Here is a 19,936-nt window from a genome sequence, read left to right on the forward strand (position 1 = left end):
TTTAGTTGGTCAAATTTGAGTAGCTACTCCCATAGTTTTAGAATCATAGTAGCATCTGGTTAAGTGATCATCCTCTTCAAATGGGTTTTAACTACTGTACATCAAAGCTAAAAGATTGCGGTGAACTTCAGAATGTTAAGGCATCTGGAAGATTATAATATTGCATAGCTTTTGCATCCACCTTCCAAATCCTTGCAGGCCAGGTATAATTTTACATGCTTTGAACAGCTGTCCTTCACCACTGTAACTATAACAATGTCATTTTCTGTTTTTCAGCTTGTATTCAGAAATATGGGTCACCATATAAAAGAAATCCAGATTTCCTTACATGTGTTCACAGTAAGCATTTTTGGTTTTTATATTGTAGTTAAATGTTCTCTCATTCTACCTGAAGGTGTGGGACTAGCTCAGCCATCTCTATTTTTGGTAGTATTTCAATACTGGTCTTCCTATTTTTCAGGCTTGAGACTTCATACCACTAAACAAAATCTTTCCCATTTTATAACCTAATGCCATCTCGCTGTCATGTTTTAGTGCTTCAGTATTTTATGATGCAAGTTTCTTTCCCACCTGTTTCCCAAGGTTTGAATAATCTTAGAAGCAAGAGGGACAAGAAATAGGAGGTACCGTAAGGTTGCACACTCTGCTTGGCCCTTCGTTTTCTATTCTTTTGCATGCTAGCTTTGGCTCGCCCCATTAAGGAACCTTAAGAAAAGCTTAAAGTCAAACCCAGGCTTGCGTCAGCCTTCTTTACATTAAGAGATCAGTTTCATGTATCATGCGACTATGCTTTGAATATTGCTACCTTTAAAAACTCAGATCAATTTGGAAGACAAACTGATAACTTTGTAGTGGGTGGGGGTTTTTCTGTTCTTCACTAACATTAGAGAAGAGAATTTGATGAATTCTTCTAATACCTTCTGGTTGCCTTTTGAAGCTTAGCAGTGCTAAAGGTAGAAAACTGCATAAGTATACTAAATATGTCCCATGAGCAGTTCAAATGTGGAGAAAATCAGATGTATGTATATTTATTTTCTTTTTACCCCTGGGTTTCAGTCTTTTATTGTCATCAAGTTTAATTAGTCATGTGTTCATACAAGTGCAACCAAAGCAGGATCAGTATTTAGTCAACCTTTCACGTTTATAAACGTCATTAAAACAACCTTTTTTAAGAGTGAATTCCAAGGTTAGTAAGTGGTATGTGAAGAATTTCCCTCACATATTGCTGCAATATCACTTTTGGATGTTAAGTCCTTTGAACTGGGAACTCTTGGACCTGTGGTACCTGTGTTGGCTGCAGCATGCCAGCTAGTTCAAAGTGGGATGTGAGGCTGAATGCTTAGGTTTATTTGTGCGTGTGGCACAGCAAAGAGGCAGGACTTCCTGATGAAAATGGTGATACCGACTGGGAACACTTGTTCGAAACAGCTAATCAGTGTCTCAGAAATGAGAGTCTAAAGGGGAGTGATGAAAAAATCTGAAAAAATAAAAGCTGAATAATTATTTGTAGGGCTTTCTGCCCATTGCACATGCAGTGGTTTGGAAAGAAAATGATAATATTTTCCTCCATTAAAATATTAAAAGGCTTTTAAATGGATGAGTTTTGGCTAGCCATCATCAATTCACAGGAGAAGTAATAGAGAAGGAGCCTGAAATGTGCTTGGAAGAATGACAGGCTTCATGCTTGGCCAATACCAGTGTGCCTCTTAATTTTTCACAGATACTTCCAAAACACTGTGTAGCTCTATGGGTTTGTGCCTGCAAGACGCTTCTTAATTTTGTTTCTTAACAGCCTTTCTCCTCTCAAAACAAGGTAGTGGAAAGTTCTTTTAACCTGGTATACAAAGACATTGAACAGCCTAAGAGCTGGGGGATGATTAACTGGGGGATGATTAACTTTATGGTGGAAATAAGGTAGAAATTTTAAGTATGACAGTGATTAGACAGCTTAGACAGAATATGGGAGGATTCCTAATTTCATAAACTTTGAGGTCAGGTTTATACAGCTAGGATTCAGCTCCAGATTCAGAGAATTAGATACAGTGTATAGATAGGTGTTTCCAGCATGAGTGCTTACATGAGCAGTATTCCCATCAGAGTTAGAAGAGAGTTAATCTCCTCTGATTCTAGAGGGATTCCCCCAGCCAAACTGTGTCTGCTCTGGGGAGACCTGAGGCCCTCTATGGACTCTGTTTATTGTACTATCTCCACTGAGACTGCAATGAGTATTTATAATTGCTTTGCAGATAGATGCTGACTTTACACACGGATACCTGTACTTTCTCTGCCTATCTGGATCTTTTTCTAAAAGAGATCCTGCAGGTCATCTAGGAATTAAGGATTAGGTTCTGCAAGGCTGTGGAAATCTGTACAGGACTTTTGGGAAAGGAAGCTTCATGGGGCCATAAAAAACACAATGAGATTCTTGTTAGGTCACGTGTGCCTGCTTTTTACTATTAAATTACTAAGTGTAATATTCTTTGCAACCTAGCATTCTCTTTATGAAGTTTCAGTATGAACTATTTTGTGGGTATCAAAAAATAAATTCACAGAACAAAATGATGAACTGAAAGTGACAGGCAGCAAGCACAAGCCAGGTCTTGTTTCCATACAGATTTCAAAGATGGAATTGGTAGTTCTATTCTCTGTATGCACTTATGAGCTTCATAGGTGCTATCACACACAGCTCAAAGCACATGAAAAGGTCATGTTCATCACTACTTTTAACAGGTTTACTAAAATCTGTCATGTAGATGAATGGAAATGAGCTCAATTTTTTTCTTTACAATGGTTTCAGTCAGGAGCACCTTCTATGAAGCCAGCAGAATTACACAGCTGTGAAACCACCAGAACAGTATAGGAGTGTGTCTTATGTTCTCAAACTCTCATGATAAGAGGGAGCAAATAATCAGCACAGTGCTGATGTGATATAAATCTCTGTGGTTGTTATCCATGGATTATACCATGGGTTGTTATCCTGCTGGGCACTGTTACTACCACTTGGCTCTGCAAGGCATGTCAGAATCCAGTTTGAGGGGAAGAATCAGAAACTTGTGGATACGCCAGATAAGTTGGGCATAACCCTGTTGACTTGTTTTGCTTATCAAATGACTGAAAACACTGCCATGTTTAGGAGGCTTGGTTTGTGCTCCTAAAAAGAAAATACTTGGCTTATTATACCTAAACCATTCTGTTTAATGTACAGATTCTGATCTGTCAAGGAAAAGAAACATCCTGGTCAGACTAGCTCTATTATGGCTCATCACCACCTTAACCTGGCTTCTCCTTCCCCAGCTCCTCCACCTCCAGCAGTGTGTCAGCTGGGCAGTGATTTACTGGGAGGTGTTCTGGCAGGTGGCTGTTAAGACAGCCCATGTAGCTGTGTTTTGTTTGTGTGGCCTGGCCTCTTTGGCTGTAGCTTTGCCCCAGCTCTGCACATCTGGAAGATTTCATCTGAACATCTGGAAATGTTCAGAAATCTGCTTTTTCACTGTGAGAGTGAACCACAGCTAGCACAGGTTGCCCAGGGAGCTTGTGGAGTCACCATCCTCGGGATAATCAAAAGCCTTCTAGCCATGGTGCTGAGCAACCAGCTGTAGTTGGCCCTGCTTGAGCAGGGAGGTCGCACAAGTGATCTTTGGAGATGCCTGCCAACCTCAGCCATCTGAGATTTAAATCTGAGGCAGTCAGTGCAAACAGGAGTGCTGTTCAGTGCTTTATGAGACATCAAATGGAGCTGCTACTGCCTGCACTCATAGAAATGTTAAAGTTCTTTCAAAGCAGCTTGTCATGACAGTCACTTTCAGGATCACACAGAGGAAGCTAAGAAGAGATACGTAGAAGAAGTATAATCCTGGCAAAAGTAGGAGTCTTAACTTCTCTCAGTTTGAGAAGTCTGATGGGGCTCCTAATTTATGAACAGTTCCCCTCCTAAAAGCCTCCCTGCTATGCTACGAAGTCACATTTCAGAATATCAAGAGTCTGTACTGGATTCAGCAGAACCAGTGCATGGAGACCAGTGCAGGTCTTTTCTGCTGTTGCTCACTTAATGTACGCACTGGGCACTTTCCAATGGTGGGAGGAGATATGTAAAAAGAAAGGCCTTTGAACTAGGTGAGCTTTGCAATCTGCAGAATGAGCTTCTGCACTATTCCTTCTGGTTAAAGTTGTGCAAACAGTTAATGCACTCATGTTTTTGAAGACCACTTATCTAGAACACTGGTGTTAACGGGTTACTACTACATGATAGCTACCAAATCACTTTTTTGTGGAAACAAGGGTATTCTCTCATCCTTCCTTTAGTTACCTCTGCAAAGCACTGTCCCTGGGTGTTTTGCAGGTAAGTGGGTAGGTGAATTTGGGCAGGTGACTACAACTGGTCAGTAGTTACATGATACTTTGAGATTTATTCCTTCAATCCTTCCGAAAAGGTGGCAACTACTCCCTTGCATCTTTCCAATGAGAAAACACATTGCCAAATACTGGAACTTGGCCTAAAAATCCCCATAGGAACATTGTGTTCTCTGTAAACTGGATTCATGGTTTGCTTTCCTTGACTGTTTATGTATGGGTATTCATTTTTATTTTCATTCTATGTAATAGAAAAGGTCTAACAAAAATTTCATTTATAAACTTTTGCTAGCCAGAAATCTATCAGCCCTGGTAAGATCCTCAGTTGAACTACCAAAAATGATTGAAAAGAGTACCCATCCTTTCTTGAGGATTTTAGTTGATACTGCTTTTTGTTTTCTCAAAAATTAGCGATAGTAGAAAAATGAACTCCTTTGAGTTGTTTCAGGATGTTCCCTTCAGATATGGGGGTGGTAGCTCACTCCCTTTTGCAATGAGATGAATTCCACTGCATGTGCTCTGCAAAATTCCTGGCACAGCTTGTTTGGCATGTGAGCACTGAGAATTAGCTTCCAGTTTTGCCAGGTGCAAGTATTTCTGAGTGATTCCCCAACACTGTTTAAGCTTCTCAACTTCTGATGAGAGTGAAACACCTGGTTGTCAGTGACTTCAATGTATTGTTCTGTTTTGTTTTGGTTTTTTTATTCCTTGTGTAAATCAGATTTGCCAAACCAGTGTTCTCCCAATCCTTGTCACAAAGAAGGGACCGTCAAATGCGAGGATCTCAAGGGGGACTTCTATTGTGAATGCAAGCGTGGCTGGCAGGGAAAAAAATGTGAAAAAGGTAATTGGGTTTCATTATCTTTCATTCTTGTAACAAAGATATTTTGGGTTCTGTTGTATTCTCAAATGATCACTGACACTGTGCTGCACAGTGCAAAAGTCACAGAAGTGAACCTGGATTACACACTGTTCGTGCTTTACCCTTCTATCAAACAGGTAGTTTTTTCGCATCAGCATTTTTATATGACTTTAGTGGAGCTCAGCTTGGTCTTGGCAAGGTAATCCAAGAAGTTACATTCCAGCTTTCTGCTCCACCCCTCTGAAAGCCGCAGCAGCAATAGAGTTGTAGTGCCTTTTCAGCTGAACTGCATCAGCTGCTGCTGTGAACCCTGGTGTAACAGATCACAGGCCGCAGAGCCAGAGAAGCTGGCCCATCTTCCCATCTAGCATCCCTGCAGTGGGAACAATGACTTTCAGTTGGCAAGTTGAGGTCTGAGTCTGATGACACACAAACTGATAAAATTAGTCTGTTAAAGGCTCCTTGCTAGTAGGACCTTATTCCATGTCCACTTATTTCCACATATTCCATTGGTGTATTTCCATCACCTCAAAAGAGAATTTCAGACAGAAACTATTTGTGCAAGAAGTTCCAGCTGCCCACAGAGCTTTCTCTACAAGTTATCTTCCCTCCTCTTGTTTTATGGTTTCTTTTTTTTTTTCTCTTCTGCCTGCAAGGCTTCCTGTCAGGGCCACTGCTTTTTTTGCTTGCCAATAGTAAGTAATGTCTAGAAGTTGTATCCAGCCAGTCCAGAATTGTGGCAACCAAGACAGCAGGAGAACCAGGCCTTTCCGTCTCATGTAAATATTGTGATGAGATTAGAGGATCACTCAAGCATCTTTTTTAATCAATTCAGAAAGCAGGCCAGTCAGTATCCAGTGGGCTTTGAGAGCTCAGACACTGATCAGTCTGAAGCATATTTCCTTATTTTCTTATAAAATGCCCTGACATGCTGTTCTACCCATCAGCTAACTCTGGAGTCCCATAGACAAGTGGGACACAATGAGCAGGTAGGGTAGATTGCGAGTGAAACCCAGGCTCTGCTGGATTTTACAGGCTTTAGCTGCCAACTTCAGTGGAGCACCGTTAAGCTCACAATGTTCAGCATGTGTGAACTTAGAACTTTCTGTGTTCTCATGAGTTCTGTAATAGTAACAATATAGTGTTCCTGCTTTATTTAAAGCTTTTGTCCTGGGCTTACTGGCCATGACATAATTTTAATACTTAGTTATGATATAAAATACATAACTAATTTGCTTCAGCAAACAAGCTTCTTTGCCTCCACAGTGACTAAAGATACTCATGTATTCTCACGGTGTTGAAGGAGATACTACTCAGTTACAGTTCCTTCTCTCTCCCTCTTTTTTTTTTCTTAAGTTAAACAATCTTCGGCTTATGTGCATGAAATGTTTGAATAAAATCTTTGTGCTTTTTGTAACCATTTGTTGCATCTGTAATACTGTCTCTTGTTTGGTCTTTCTCCTTCCCAATGCCCATCTCACTCTCACCCTGTAGACTGTTTACAGATGTGAAAAGCTGACTGTAACACTTTCTTTTGATGTAGATATTGATGAATGCAGAACACAGAATGGCGGCTGTAACCAGCTCTGCCTCAACAAGCTAGGCAGCTACCGGTGCTCATGCTACAGTGGTTACACTCTTAAAGACAGCAGAATATGCGAAGGTAAGCTTTGCTGGGACTCTCAGGTTGCTTGGGGGGTGCTTAGTGACTTGTGTCTGTATTTCGGAGATCTGGGTTGCCCTGAACGGTCCTGATCTGCTCCCTAGCCCAGGAGAAACTTGCTGGTAGCTCCTCTTAGCTTTACTCCACTGGGGTTATGCTGAGTGCTCCAGCCAGCCTACATGCCTGGGCTTGTCAGCAGTTGGACCATGATGCTCTCAAAAGCATAACACAGGCGTGATTCATGGAGAATTTGTGGCTTGGATTGTGCTAAATTGGTTTAGTTGATCAGTCCTCATATCCTGACATTGAGAGGAGGAAGTGCTGGCCAGATGTGTTGTTATGATTCTTTCCAGCCTCACAGTGTTGTAGTATGTGAGCCATTTGTTTTTCTTTTGTCTGTTTCTTATTTTATTTTTTTAAATTTGGATATGTGCAGCAGCTAATGAATTCAGATAGATTCAGATTACTAAATTCACTGCAACTGAATATTAATAGGTGTAGAAAGGCCCTAGCAAAGGTTGGCAGCTGTTTTACATACCAGCTGAGAACAGAAAGTGAGGACCTGAAGTTTCTGATTGAAACTGCAGAATGAATTTACATAACCAAAACTTTAGCAACTGAGATTTTAAAAGTGTTAAGAAACTGCATGCTGACACAGAGACTCAATAACTCAATAACAGGTGGCTGTTAAAATTATGAAAAAAGAGGTATATTCCTCTTGGAGATGGATGTGATGACGTATTTCTAAACAATTTGCATACCTGATCTGAACAACTTATAAATGCTACCAGCAAAAAGAAAAAGAGCAAGGTTTTATTTCTATGTGACTTCCAGTCTAAAAAGTGATGACTGTATAGATTACATGGTATCCCTTCCTAATGGGAGCAGCAACTTAGAAGAGCCAACTTCACTTTTGAATTGTCCTCTGGTGCCAGTCAGCATGGACAGGTGAATGGCTCACAAATGTGTTTGTTTTCCTGTGTGTGCACATTTGTTTCATACCCTAGTACTGTCTCCTAGAGCACTGTGAGAACTACTACATAAGCATTCTGTAGCTTCAATGTGTGACCTTCCAGCTGCTGAGATTACTGTCAAGTGTGGTTATTGACAGCTCAGATTTATCACTGCATTTTGACTTTTTTCCATGTTTGTTTCCTGTCATCATGAGCATACACACAAAAGTTCCCTCTTGTCTTGATTTGTGGACTGAGCTACACAGGGTACTCAGCCAGTTCACTCATACATGGGAAAATCAACAACAGTAATGTGTAATTGTAGTTTTAACACATACTAGAAAGCAAAAGTAAATATTGAACTCTCAATATACTGCAAATGTTTTGTCAACACCAGGATTCTGCGGGGTATTAGTTAACACGTGAGGAAGACACTCAGGTTTTTTTATGGACTTCCAGTACTTTGCCTACCTTCATGGTGAAACCCTACATCTCTCTGGCACAGCTTGTTCTCTGTGACAGATTGGGCTGCTTCAATTCTCCTTTGCCACTACAGACCAACAGATTTAGATCTTAGCTTTGTTAATGTATGAAAAGTTACTCTCTGCCTGTCTGGGGACACAGAACAGCAATCTGTGAAGTGCTACAGGCTGAGTGTTCCTTCAGTGTTTTGGTAAAATTCATGCTGCTGCTCCCAAATTTCTGCCTGTTGCTTTTTCAACCTGCAGCTTCAGTCCCCCTGAGTGGGGAGAGTGAGGCTTTTTGGTTTTGTGGTAGTTGCTTTGTTCTACAGTTTTTCTCCTGGTTCACTCTGCATTGTTTTTTCTAATGGTCGTTAATGGCTTAAGCTAAAAAAGACCAACTGAATTTTGAAGCTTGAAGTCACTTCTTATAGCTAGCTAACCCTAAAAGTAGGTTCTTAAAGATACTGGTTTTTTGATTTTCCAAAATTATGTAGGGATCTTCTTGCCCTAAGCTCACTCCGGTGTGTAAACAGTAAAGTGATTATACTTCTCTGAAGTCATGTTGTTTAATTGCTTGTTTTGCAGACATAGATGAATGCACAGCATCAGCAGATATCTGTGGAGAAGCTCATTGTAAAAATTTAATAAGCTCGTATGAATGTCTTTGCGATGCAGGCTACAAGTACGATGACGTGAAAAAAACTTGTCAGGGTAAGCTCAAGAAATATGTTAGCATTTATTATATAATTTAAATCTGTAGAACCCCAGAAATTTAGTTTCAGGCTTCAGTAAAAGCTTTTTTATTTCTTTTTAATCCTGCTTACATACTGGAGTTCTGTTCCCTTTCCCTAGTTGGGAGTGAGTTTGCAGTATGCGGTCACCTTTAAGTTCATCGAGCTTGCTGTCATCTTTGAGTTAATTGAGTTTGCAGTTGTCTTTGATGACTTGAATCGAGCTGTACAAACCAGAGTAGTGAGATTTCTTGAACTTTCAACAAGTGCAAGATCTGGTGAAAGCTCGGAAGCATCTGTGCCTATTGCTGTCTCTCTTTATAGGACAAGAAAAGTTACAAAGCAGTAGCTGTTTTTTCAAAACCTCTCTTGTGGTATTACTCTGAACTAGGAACTTAATATGTACTGGAACCATGCACAGTTCTGCTAGCTACACTGCCACAAGCTTTCCCAACAGACTATGTTTTGAAAGTGTTCCAAAACCAGCATCGTTCCCTGCCTTTTGTCTAAGTTAACGTAATGACTCAAATCACACTCCAACCAGTCCTGTTGGGCGTTAAGTGTTAAACTCTGCCTGAAGAGATCCCTGTGGGCTATCACAATTTGCTTTCCGGCATTTGTTTGTGAAGAAGATAAAAAACAGCTGAAGAAAAAAAAGAAAAGAAAACAGTGAATGAGAAACTCAGGTTTTATTTGCAGTCCCTGACTTCAAGGAGCAGAAGCCAGTCAGTACAGGCATAGCAGAAGGGGCCTGAAGGGAGGAGGTTTTGTCTAGAAGTTAAAGCCCAGGGCTCTGCTCCAGCAGACAAGTAGTTGAGTTCTGCTTCCTGCCTTCCCACTGACTTGCTGTGTATCTTTGGGCAGCTGGAATCTGTCTGTGAAAATAGATTTCACAGAATAAGCTGAGTTGGAAGGGACCCACAAAAATCCAAGGATAGAGTCCAACTCCCAGCCCTGCACAGGACCATCCCCAAGGGTCACACCATGTGCCCAAGACCATTGTCCAAATGCTTCTTGAACTGTGTCAGGCTTGGTGTTGTGACCACTTCCCTGGGGAGCTGTTCCAGTGCCCAACCACCCTCTGGGTGAAGAACCTTTTTCTAATATCCACTCTAAACCTCCCCTGACACAATTTCAGGCCATTCCCTTGGATCCTGTCACTGGTCACCAGAGAGAAGAGATCAGCGCCTGCCCCTCCTCTTTGCCTCACGGGGAAGTTGTAACTGCAATGAGGTCTCTCCTCAGTCTCCTCTTCTCCAGGCTGAACAGACCAAATGACCTCAGCTGCTCCTCACACGGCTTCCCCTCAAGGCCCTTCACCATCTTTATTCCCTCCTTTGGATGCTCTCTAATAGTTCAATATCTTTTTTATATTGTGGCACCCAAAGCTGCCCCCAGCACTCGAGGTGAGGCCGCCCCAGTGCAGAGCAGAGTGGGACAATCCCCTCCCTTGCCCGGCTGGCGATGCTGTGCCTGATGCCCCCAGGACAGGGTTGGCCCTCCTGGCTGCCAGGGCACTGCTGACTCAGGTTCAACTTGCCATTGACCAGGACCCCCAGGTCCCTTTCTGTGGCACTGCTTGCCAGCCTCTCACTCCCCAGTCTATTCATACATCCAGGGTTGCCCTATCCCAAGTGCACAATCCAGCACTTGGAACTTGAAGTTCCCTTGTTGAACTTCATCCATTTGGTGATTGTCCAGCCCTCTAATTTGTTGAGGTTTCTCTGCAGGGCCTCCCTGCCTTCAAGGGAGTCAACAGCTCCTCCTTTTGTGCAGATGCTGATTTTAACTCTTCTCTCCTGTAAAGATATGGCACAGGGCACAGAGCGCTTGGGCATGCTCAAGTGTAAGGTGCTACAACACAGCACTAAAAATGCTTTTTTAGCCCAAGATGGTTCATGTTTAAACAAACTCAGTGGTTTTGTCTCTCTTCTTCACTGGTTTTGTGTAGATATAGATGAATGTGAAGAAAAGCTCTGTGAACAGACCTGTGTCAACTCACCAGGGAGTTACACCTGTCATTGTGATGGCAGAGGGGGAGTGAAACTTTCTCAGGACATGAATACATGTGAGGTATGTCAGCAGTCATTGCTGTAACTGCAGAACAGACCTTTACTTTACAGCACTCTCTGATTCTCTTTCTGCTGTGTGAGGAGAATAAGCACTCAGAAATGTTTTGATTATAGAACATCATACCATGTGTGCCTTTTGCTGTTGGAAGGAGTATTAAATCCTTACACCTGGGGAGGATGTTCAGCGGCACACCTGTTATCAGGCTGCGCTTCAAAAGGAAACAACTGACGAGGTGAGGACAATTTAGAATGACAGTCAAATGCTCTGAGTGGCTTTGATGCATGCAAGGGAGTTGTTACAATAATAATTGACCCTACATTCATATTAGTTGCTTGGATTATGAAGTTCTGTAAGGCTAAACATTGTCCAAACCAGTAATTGAGAAAGGCAGCCTTGACCACAGAGCTGTTAGGATAGCTACTGAAATATAGTATTGTATTCTCTATTTTTGATGATATTTTAAAAGCTGTATTCACATCTTAAGGCTTTTAGGAGTGCATTAAAAGCTAGTATATTTTAACAGAGCTTTATAGCTGCTAGAATTGATGCTATCTGTGTGGAAAGTACTCTGTGGTTTTTTAACTCTGCATAACTAATTTATTTCTTGGCACCTGTGTGGTCAGACTTGTGGCTGAGTTCGACTTTAGAACCTTTGATCCTGAAGGTATCCTTTTCTTTGCTGGAGGCCATCAAGACAGCACATGGATAGTCTTGGCTTTGCGCAAAGGACGGCTAGAGCTGCAGCTGAAATACAACGGAATCGGTCGCATGACCAGCACCGGACCAATTATCAACCATGGCATGTGGCAAACGGTGAGTCCGGAGCCCTGCTGAGGTCTTACTCCTTCTTGGCTTGTGTGAGATGTACTCAAGTGCAGATAGATCTTCTGTACTCTTGGGAAAATGCTTTTCCGACCTATCTATCCATTAAATGCATGCCAGTATGTTATACATTCTAAGGTGAGAATGGGATATTTTTCCCAAAAAATTGAATTATGCTTTATATCCATTGTAATATAGACTGCATCTCTAATTTGCACAACCAGAGCAACCACTTGCACAACCAGTGCCTTTGAGATGCAGTAGGGCTATGATGACTTCACGTCAGTTCAAGAAGATGTCCTCTGGGTGAGGGCTGGAAGTGCGTAAGAGGGAAGGAGCTCTGTTCTTTTAAGAAAGTTTCCAAGTGTGTTTGGGGCGGGGGGGGGGAGGGGGGAAGGGGTGTCGTTGCTTTTGTTTATTCATTCATTTGTTTAGTCACAGGGCTCAAATTGTCTGAGGCCTTGACAAATCTCTTATGCTACAGTATCCTTTTTATAAAGTCTTCAGGCCCGTTTATATACAAAATAGACTGTTTCCCTTGTAAAGATACTGGGGTCTATTAGAGAATCACAGAATCATCAAGGTTGGAAGAGACCTCTAAAATCATCAAGTCCAACTGTCAACCCAGCACTACGACTGTAACCCATGAAACATCTGTTTACTGATACTGTAATCCCAGCAACCTCATGAGATTGTACGGATTGGAAGGATTCGTTCCTCTTGGCACTCTCACAGAACATCGACTGGTGATTTGGGTAGCATTATGGTTCTTACCATTTGTGACAGGATCATGAAAAACATCCTGCAGTATGATCTACACTAGACGAGCAGTTTATACATGCTTTCTCACTTCTGCCTTTTCCTCTCCTTTCATTTTTTCTTACTTAATTAGTTATTTTAACTTTTAAGTTGATGTGCCTCTTGGGGAGTGGGTGGGAAGTTCTCAACTCACTCACATACGAGACAAATGCAGATACAGGTAACTGTGAATCATTTGCTGGTTTACATTTTTTAGTATATAAAAACTCAAAATTATACGTTAAAGAAATAAGCAAGGTGGGAAAAAATTTGATTCTAATTAATAAATAATGAAGTCCTTGAATACATTCACTATCAACTACTGACATTTGGTAATGTTTTCAGCAGATGAGGTGATGTTTGGTTTAGTTCCTTTTGTGTCAGTGAAACAATTTTAGATTCCAAATGGAGAACTGGAGAGGTTCAGTGAAGCTGTAGATAAAATGTGTGACAAGCTGTATCTTTACATATAAGAATAGCTTCAAGCCAGTTCTTACTGAATTTTATGGTAGGAGTTGTTCTGCTAGATTGAAATACGACAATTGTAATTGCCTGCAAAGAGAGGATGGTGACAGAAGATGTGAAAAGCAGAGTGGATGCTACTGGGGTGACTTGGGAGTCACAAAAATCAGCAGTTACCAAGCTAATTCATTTAACACAGGACCTAACATACTTGTTAAGTTCCAGACCTCATTATGAGATAATTACAAACTACCCCATATTAGTTTGAGGGGACACAGCTGAAATGTATTTTCTTTCTTCAGGGAGACAAGGCAGTGTGATAAAAGCACATGTCATGTTTAGGCAAGGGTTATTGGTCTCCTGCCAGTTATCAGCGTCAGGGTTCTTATCCCCAGGTATCATCCCAACCAAGACATTGCCTGGCTGAGTTTCTGCAGCAAAACACCCTGAGCATTTTCCGAGAGACTGTGTAAATCCCTCAGAAATCCTTCCTGAGGGCTTTTTGGGACAGTACAGACCAAGCTGTGGGTGCTCTGTGAGGCAGGTGGGCAGGACCCACACTGATGGGGTAGGGGCAGAGGTGTTCCTGCATGTGGGCTGAGCAGGGCTGGGCAGCTGCCAGAGGCATAGATAATACGGCACAAATGGAGGAGAGGGCATCATGCAGTGCTGGCACAGGAATGTGTGCCTGGAGCAGGTCAGTGGCCATAGCTCTGGTGACTGCCTCCCAAAGGGAAAGAGTGCTCTAAAGCAGAAGGATTTACCCATGGATGAACAGCAGCAGTAGGAAAAAGCCTTTAGTCTCTTGACTTCATGGTTGACACCTTTAAGACTTGGGACCTTGCCTGGTTTGCTGTGGGGGCTGTTGATTTCTCCTTTCTCTGCTGTATTTTCTTATCTCTTGCTTTCACCCTAGAGGTACTTGGCTCTCTTCTGCTTGACATCTAGTGTCGCACACCTCTAAATGCAATTTAATCTATATGGTTGAGTGATAGAACTATAAACATGTTCCTACATTTTATCCCCTCCCTCCTTTCTCCTTTTTTCTCTTTCTGGCATGGTTTTTAATTCAGGGAGCCCTGTTTACGGATTTCTTTTTATCTGTCTCCTATTACAAAGCATGTAGCCACACATTTCATTTTAATCATGGATTTGTGTGTACTTTGCAGCCTCACCTTCTATGAAGCACAGCCCCAACAATCTTCAGAGGTCACACTCCAGGCTCAAGTGCAGTTGTGAGCTTTAGTCTGGACTTCAGTATGCACAGAATCAAGCCCTTGGTTTTGGTTAGATCTTAACCAGAGGACTTTGGATACTGGAGAGAACTTCATATGGGTTGCGAGAAAACAGCAATTTTACCTTTTAACTTTCAGCAGGTGGAAAAACAATGGTATTTAAAAGCAAAACATATGAAAAACCACCAGCAGTGTTCTCGTCGCTTGAGCAAAAGTTGCATACTTCAACAGAAATACGATGGCATTTTCAAAACTTCAGGCCAATATTTCTAGCTAGGTATTTTCTCTGGTGTTGGTCCCTCCTAAGATATTTTGAAATGACCATTGAACGAGCATTAAAAACACAAGCAAGCCTCAGGAAAGACTTTTAATGTGGTTATTTGTGTGTAATCCAGCTGGATGAAGTGGCATGTATTAAATTATGATAATAGAGAATGCACTCGCCTTCTGTTTGTTTTGCATTTCCAAAAACAGTCATCATTTTGTCTTATTTTCAGTGTTCAGTTTAGTACTGCTCTGAGGACACAGTCTGGTTAGCAAAAATAAGAACTTACCCGCACTGTAAAGTGTCAGGGCTGAAAGTTAAGCAATTACAAGATTGGTATTTGGCTTTAGCCCTGTGGCTGACTGTAGTTCTGTCCCTTTTCAGTGCTGTCCACTTGCTTTTCAGCAAACTGCTGGCTGTGTGCTATGAACTATCCAGGGCATGAATCCAAAACACAAAGCTGACTGCCCTTATGGCTAACCATATGGGAACCCTTAGCTATGAGAGCTGTCCTGAATGTCCCTGGGTCATGGTGGCAGGCAGCAAGTAGCTTCTCCTTGCCACAAGAGCAGGGAATTGGAGCAGGATGCTAACTACTGAAATGCTTCCCCTTTTGATTTGTAGGTGATGGTGGTGCACCAGCAATTAAGTTTTGACTATAAGAAGCAGGAGTTTAAACAGCCAGAAGGCATTGTGAAGTAGGCAGAATGTAATTTCCTAAACTGGAATCTGTTAGAATTGCCACAGGGATTAACCCCTTCTCTTATGGAAGTTTTCACTGATTTGGGTTTGCTTGTATTAAAAATCAGATGCAGCTGAGAACTCAGAATATACTTTTTTCTAATGTCTGTGTTATTACTTGCTATACAATCTAAGAAAATTTTAGAAGGCTCTGAATTCTGGTAGCCCTGTAAGTAGTAGGATTTCTTCACAGAGGAAGCACAGTATGGGCACTGCTGCAGCCAGCTTTTCCTGATTCTCATTTGCTCTGTGTCTGCCCACTGTCTGTGCTAGGAGCAGGGAGATGGTCTGTGCCAGCTCCTTGTGGCACTCCATACCTCGGAGCATCAGGGCAGCAGTGACCACGGCACTGAGCAGAGGTGTCTGTTTGAGTTTTTGGCTACATAGCCTGTGTAGCTCAGCCAGTTGGGCTGTGGCTGCCAGGGCATCTGGGCTTATGTTCCCACATGCTGAATGGGCCTTACAACTTTCCAATACCCAAAATTTACCTTTTTGAGACTGGTTTCTGTGTCTCCATGGGATGCAGTCAGGAGGTGTAGGTGCTACTTTAAACAAGCAAGCTGCAGACAAATTCATGTTCTGTAGGATATGGCAGAGAGCAACACACCAGGTGTAAACAGTGTTGTAGCAATACAGTATGTAGCAATAAATTCCAGATTATACTGGAATCCACAAGAGAAGAAAAAAGGTTCATGAGAAGAGGAAAGTCTGTGAATAACCTTTTCAACTATCAAATTCACTTTATCTTCATTACTGAAGACTGCAATCCAAAGGGAGTTCCCAGGTATAAACCTGCTCAACCCTGTCCTCCTTTATGCTATAGCCACAGAACAAGAGCTCAGAATAGCTGATAAGAGCGATTTTGGGACAGCTAGTCAAAATGCAGAGAGAAGGGTGCTCAAGACCTGGCCAGCTAGCAGGGAGAGGGAAGGACATGCCTAAATGTCCTCTGAAATAGCTAACTGGCTCTGTACAGCAGCTCACTGATGGAAGCAGCATCTGGGTGTCCCAGGGAACAGAGCTGTACAGATGAAGAGTGGGTAGGTGGAGTATCTGTCATAAAGTGGGAAGAAGATTATGAAAGAGTGGAGGTGTGTTCCTTTCTTCTGCTCTACAGGAAGATTGGGATTGTCTTCTGCTACAGTCATAGAACACTCTGTTGGTAGCAGGACCCAGGTTCCAAGGCAGCAGTATCTTGGCTGCTGTTCAGCAGTCTGGTGCATCAGCTTTGGGCTTCACCTCTCCCTCCACAGAAGCTTTATAGTGCTTCCTTGTGAAGCCTGGTCATAATCAAAAGGATGACTTTTTTTTTGAAATTTCAGTGGTAAAAGAATCTTCCTAGAAATAGCTTTTTGGAGACATGGAGGGAAAACTTGCAGATGCTTTTTTGAGAGAAAAGTTATTGCCTTACACATTTTTATTACCCTCTCAAAAATTACATCATCTGTTGTGCTTTCTGCAGAGGTCGGTATTCAAAGACTGGGTCTGGGAGGCTTCTGTGTTATCTTCCACTGATCCAACAAAAGACATCTTGTTTGTTGTTCCAGCTTTTCCTTTCACATGCAGTTGCAATAGGAAGTTTCTCATTAATAACTCATTACTGCATCTACATTTTGCATAAAGCAACCTACAAAAGTCATGTAGCTAATCCACTCATGTTTTTCTGTAGCTGTTTTGAAGTAGCTGGACTGTCTTCACCAATAAGGGTAACCACAGACTATTTTCTAGAGTAGATTTACGTATCAAGGTGGAATGTAACTTAAAAGGTAAACAAAGAGGTTTGGGGACTGAAAATATTTATTTGTCTTGGGGATTTCACTGGGGTATGTCCTGTACCTGAGGCTGCAGACACTAAGTTCTTTTCATACTTAAGTATTCAATTTGGAATTTTACTTTTTCAGATCTCTGTTGAGGAACTCGAAAGAAATTTGATTATAAAGGTCAACAGGGATGCAGTTATGAAAATAGCTGTCTCAGGGGACCTGTTTACTCTAGACAAGGGAGTGTATCAGCTGAATTTGACAGTAGGAGGCATTCCTTTCAAAACAAAGGACCTTATTCTACCAGTAAGTATAGCATGATCACTTGTGTTCCTTTGCATGCCTGAAGAGCTTGATTTCCTCTTCTCTTGGGGTAATGTCAGTCCTTCCTGAGAGAAGTTCAACCTGCCCTGAAACAGGCGGAATTATCATCTTCTGGATACAGCTTTCTGTCCATTGACTATAGCAGGAGCCTAAGCCAGTAGCAAAGTTGAGACTCCAGATTTTTAAATTGGTAAGTTTGGGTGAGATGTATCCCACCTACAGAATTAGGGCACAGCAAAACTGGAGCACATGACAAAATTCACAGTGGTCATGCTGGCTTGGAGAGCATGAGTGGCCTGGGGAGGGGTTGGTGGGCACACTGCTGTGTGAAGGTGCCACTGTGCCTGCTAAGTCTGGAACCAACATCAGGGGCACTTTTTGTGTTGCGACCAAAATTTTTGCTTCACGTATAACGTATCACAATTTGCTGCTTGTGTTTGCTGTTTCAGTTTAGTGAGACCCAAGGAAAAACAGAAGCTTATTTTTCTTTATTTCCTCCTAATTGAGGAGGAAATATGAACAGCATATGAATATGAACATACAGCATATGAATAAAAGTTAAGGCATTCCTTGGGTGAGACTGGATGATTGCTGTGTTTCTGGAATAGCTGCTTCTCAGGCTGGTTTGAACATCCACCACAAGCAGAGTTGGCACCTTGAAACCCAAATTTGCATCTTATTCCTAAATGAGGTGACAAGCTTGTGGCTCTGTGGCTGGGAGTGCAGCAGCTGAGCCTCACAGCTCCTGTGCCTCACAAGAAGTCATTCAGGGCCACTGCATGTGGGAAACAGTAAGCTCAGGGTGTAGTCAGAATCTAGGACTGAGAGCCAAAAACTCCTCAGGGTTTTATCCTGGCTCAGACACTTAATTCTGTCTCTCCTTCAGTTAATTGGGAGTAGTGGTGCTGATTTAGAGGCTTTGCAAGGAGCTTGCTCTTTACACACTGACGCACATTTTAATGCTGATGTTTGGTACCAGACGGCCTAACTAGAAGCTGGAAGGTATAAGGTGTGTTCGGAGTGGTGTGTCTGTCTTGTGGTGCAGGCACCCCTCCTTGAGCCAGAACCCAAAAACTTATACCATGATCAGGTCCAATGTCAGTCTTGTGTGTCATGCAGGCTGTTTGCAATGACAAAAGGATTGCATTTTCAGCCTCAAGTTAGTTTCCAGCATTTGCAATGCAGAATGACGGAGCTTTGGCTACGGAGCTTTAGAAATAAGTTATACTAATGATGGGCAACACACAGAGAAACTTAGAGAATCAATACAACCAAATCAGCACCTGCACTAGCTAGTGCCCTTCTGTCCTGTGGAGACAAGCTGAGCTCAGGAGTTTCCTGGGGAATACTGACCGCTCACGTGCTTGGGGTTGGAGGATTGGGGTTGCTGCCTGTTGGTTTGCATGTGCATAACACGTCGAAATTATTTCTACTGTTTAATATCATAATATAACTCAGTATTCCTTTGCACCCAATTCTTCTTCACTGAACAATAGTTTGAGGCATAAGACACTGCTTTATCTTCCTAGATAAACCCTCGGCTGGATGGTTGCATGCGGGCGTGGAACTGGCTGAATGGGGAGGACACCTCTATCCAGGAGACCATAAAGATGAATGAAAAGATGCAGTGCTTTGCTGTAGCAGGACGAGGGTCTTTCTATCCTGGCCGAGGTTTTGCTGTGTTTAATCTTACTTACAGTAAGTTGGCTGGGTTTTTTTATTTCTGACCTGGTGTCCTGCCATTAGCCATACCTGGTTAATAAACAGTGTAAAACTTAGATGTATGCCAGATTCATTGTTGATTGATGCAGAAAATACTAAACTTGTGATTGATTCATAGCTAAGGAAGGCCTATATATGATAGTTCAAGCCAGTGAAAATGTGCACAGCATGGATTAGGTTCTGTGTCGTTCCAGGAGTACATTTCACAGCCAGACTGGCTCCAGCTCATCCTCAGCCTTAGAGGCTGTACATCTCCCTGTCAGCAGCTTAGGTGCTTCTGCGTCCAGTCCTTACCATTGTTTTCTGCTCAGCTGGGAGACCTGCAAGCCATCCTGCTGTATCTCGAGTTTAGGATAGACAGAAAAATTAATATGGTCTATTGTCTTGGATTCACTTTTAATCATGGGGTGTCATTACTTACACTTGGGACAAATGCACTAAGCATATTTCTGATAGAAACCAATTAAACTGGCATACAGTAATAATAAGTTTCAAACCAAACTTGTCCGTCCTAATGTAGCACTCAGAAAGGCACTTTTTGTTGTTCTAGATTATTGTGTTTGCTTATCTGTGTAATCAGCTATCAGTATTTCTGAACCCACACAAATGCTGACCATCTATTTCAGTGTGGTGTGTAAGTCTGCTCTGCAGGAGCCATCTCTTCAGCGTCATATAGATTTTTCTGCTGTTCCATTGTAAATTAGGGAGTAC

At 42.1% G+C, this 19,936-nt stretch overlaps 1 protein-coding gene across 2 annotated transcripts in view; it reads left to right on the forward strand.

Moving 5' to 3' along the window:
- Positions 1-19,936, forward strand: part of GAS6 (growth arrest specific 6) — a 41,220-nt gene that overhangs the window by 15,304 nt on the left and 5,980 nt on the right. For both annotated transcript variants that reach the window (XM_032100485.1, XM_032100484.1), the window contains exons 4-12: positions 277-339; positions 5,072-5,194; positions 6,756-6,875; positions 8,878-9,003; positions 10,975-11,096; positions 11,210-11,328; positions 11,720-11,909; positions 17,321-17,485; positions 19,033-19,201. In XM_032100485.1, the coding sequence (XP_031956376.1) occupies positions 277-339; positions 5,072-5,194; positions 6,756-6,875; positions 8,878-9,003; positions 10,975-11,096; positions 11,210-11,328; positions 11,720-11,909; positions 17,321-17,485; positions 19,033-19,201 (1,197 nt within the window). The remainder of the gene's footprint in view (positions 1-276; positions 340-5,071; positions 5,195-6,755; positions 6,876-8,877; positions 9,004-10,974; positions 11,097-11,209; positions 11,329-11,719; positions 11,910-17,320; positions 17,486-19,032; positions 19,202-19,936) is intronic.

This window comes from Corvus moneduloides, chromosome 2 (assembly GCF_009650955.1).
Source record: "Corvus moneduloides isolate bCorMon1 chromosome 2, bCorMon1.pri, whole genome shotgun sequence".
NCBI lineage: Eukaryota > Metazoa > Chordata > Aves > Passeriformes > Corvidae > Corvus > Corvus moneduloides.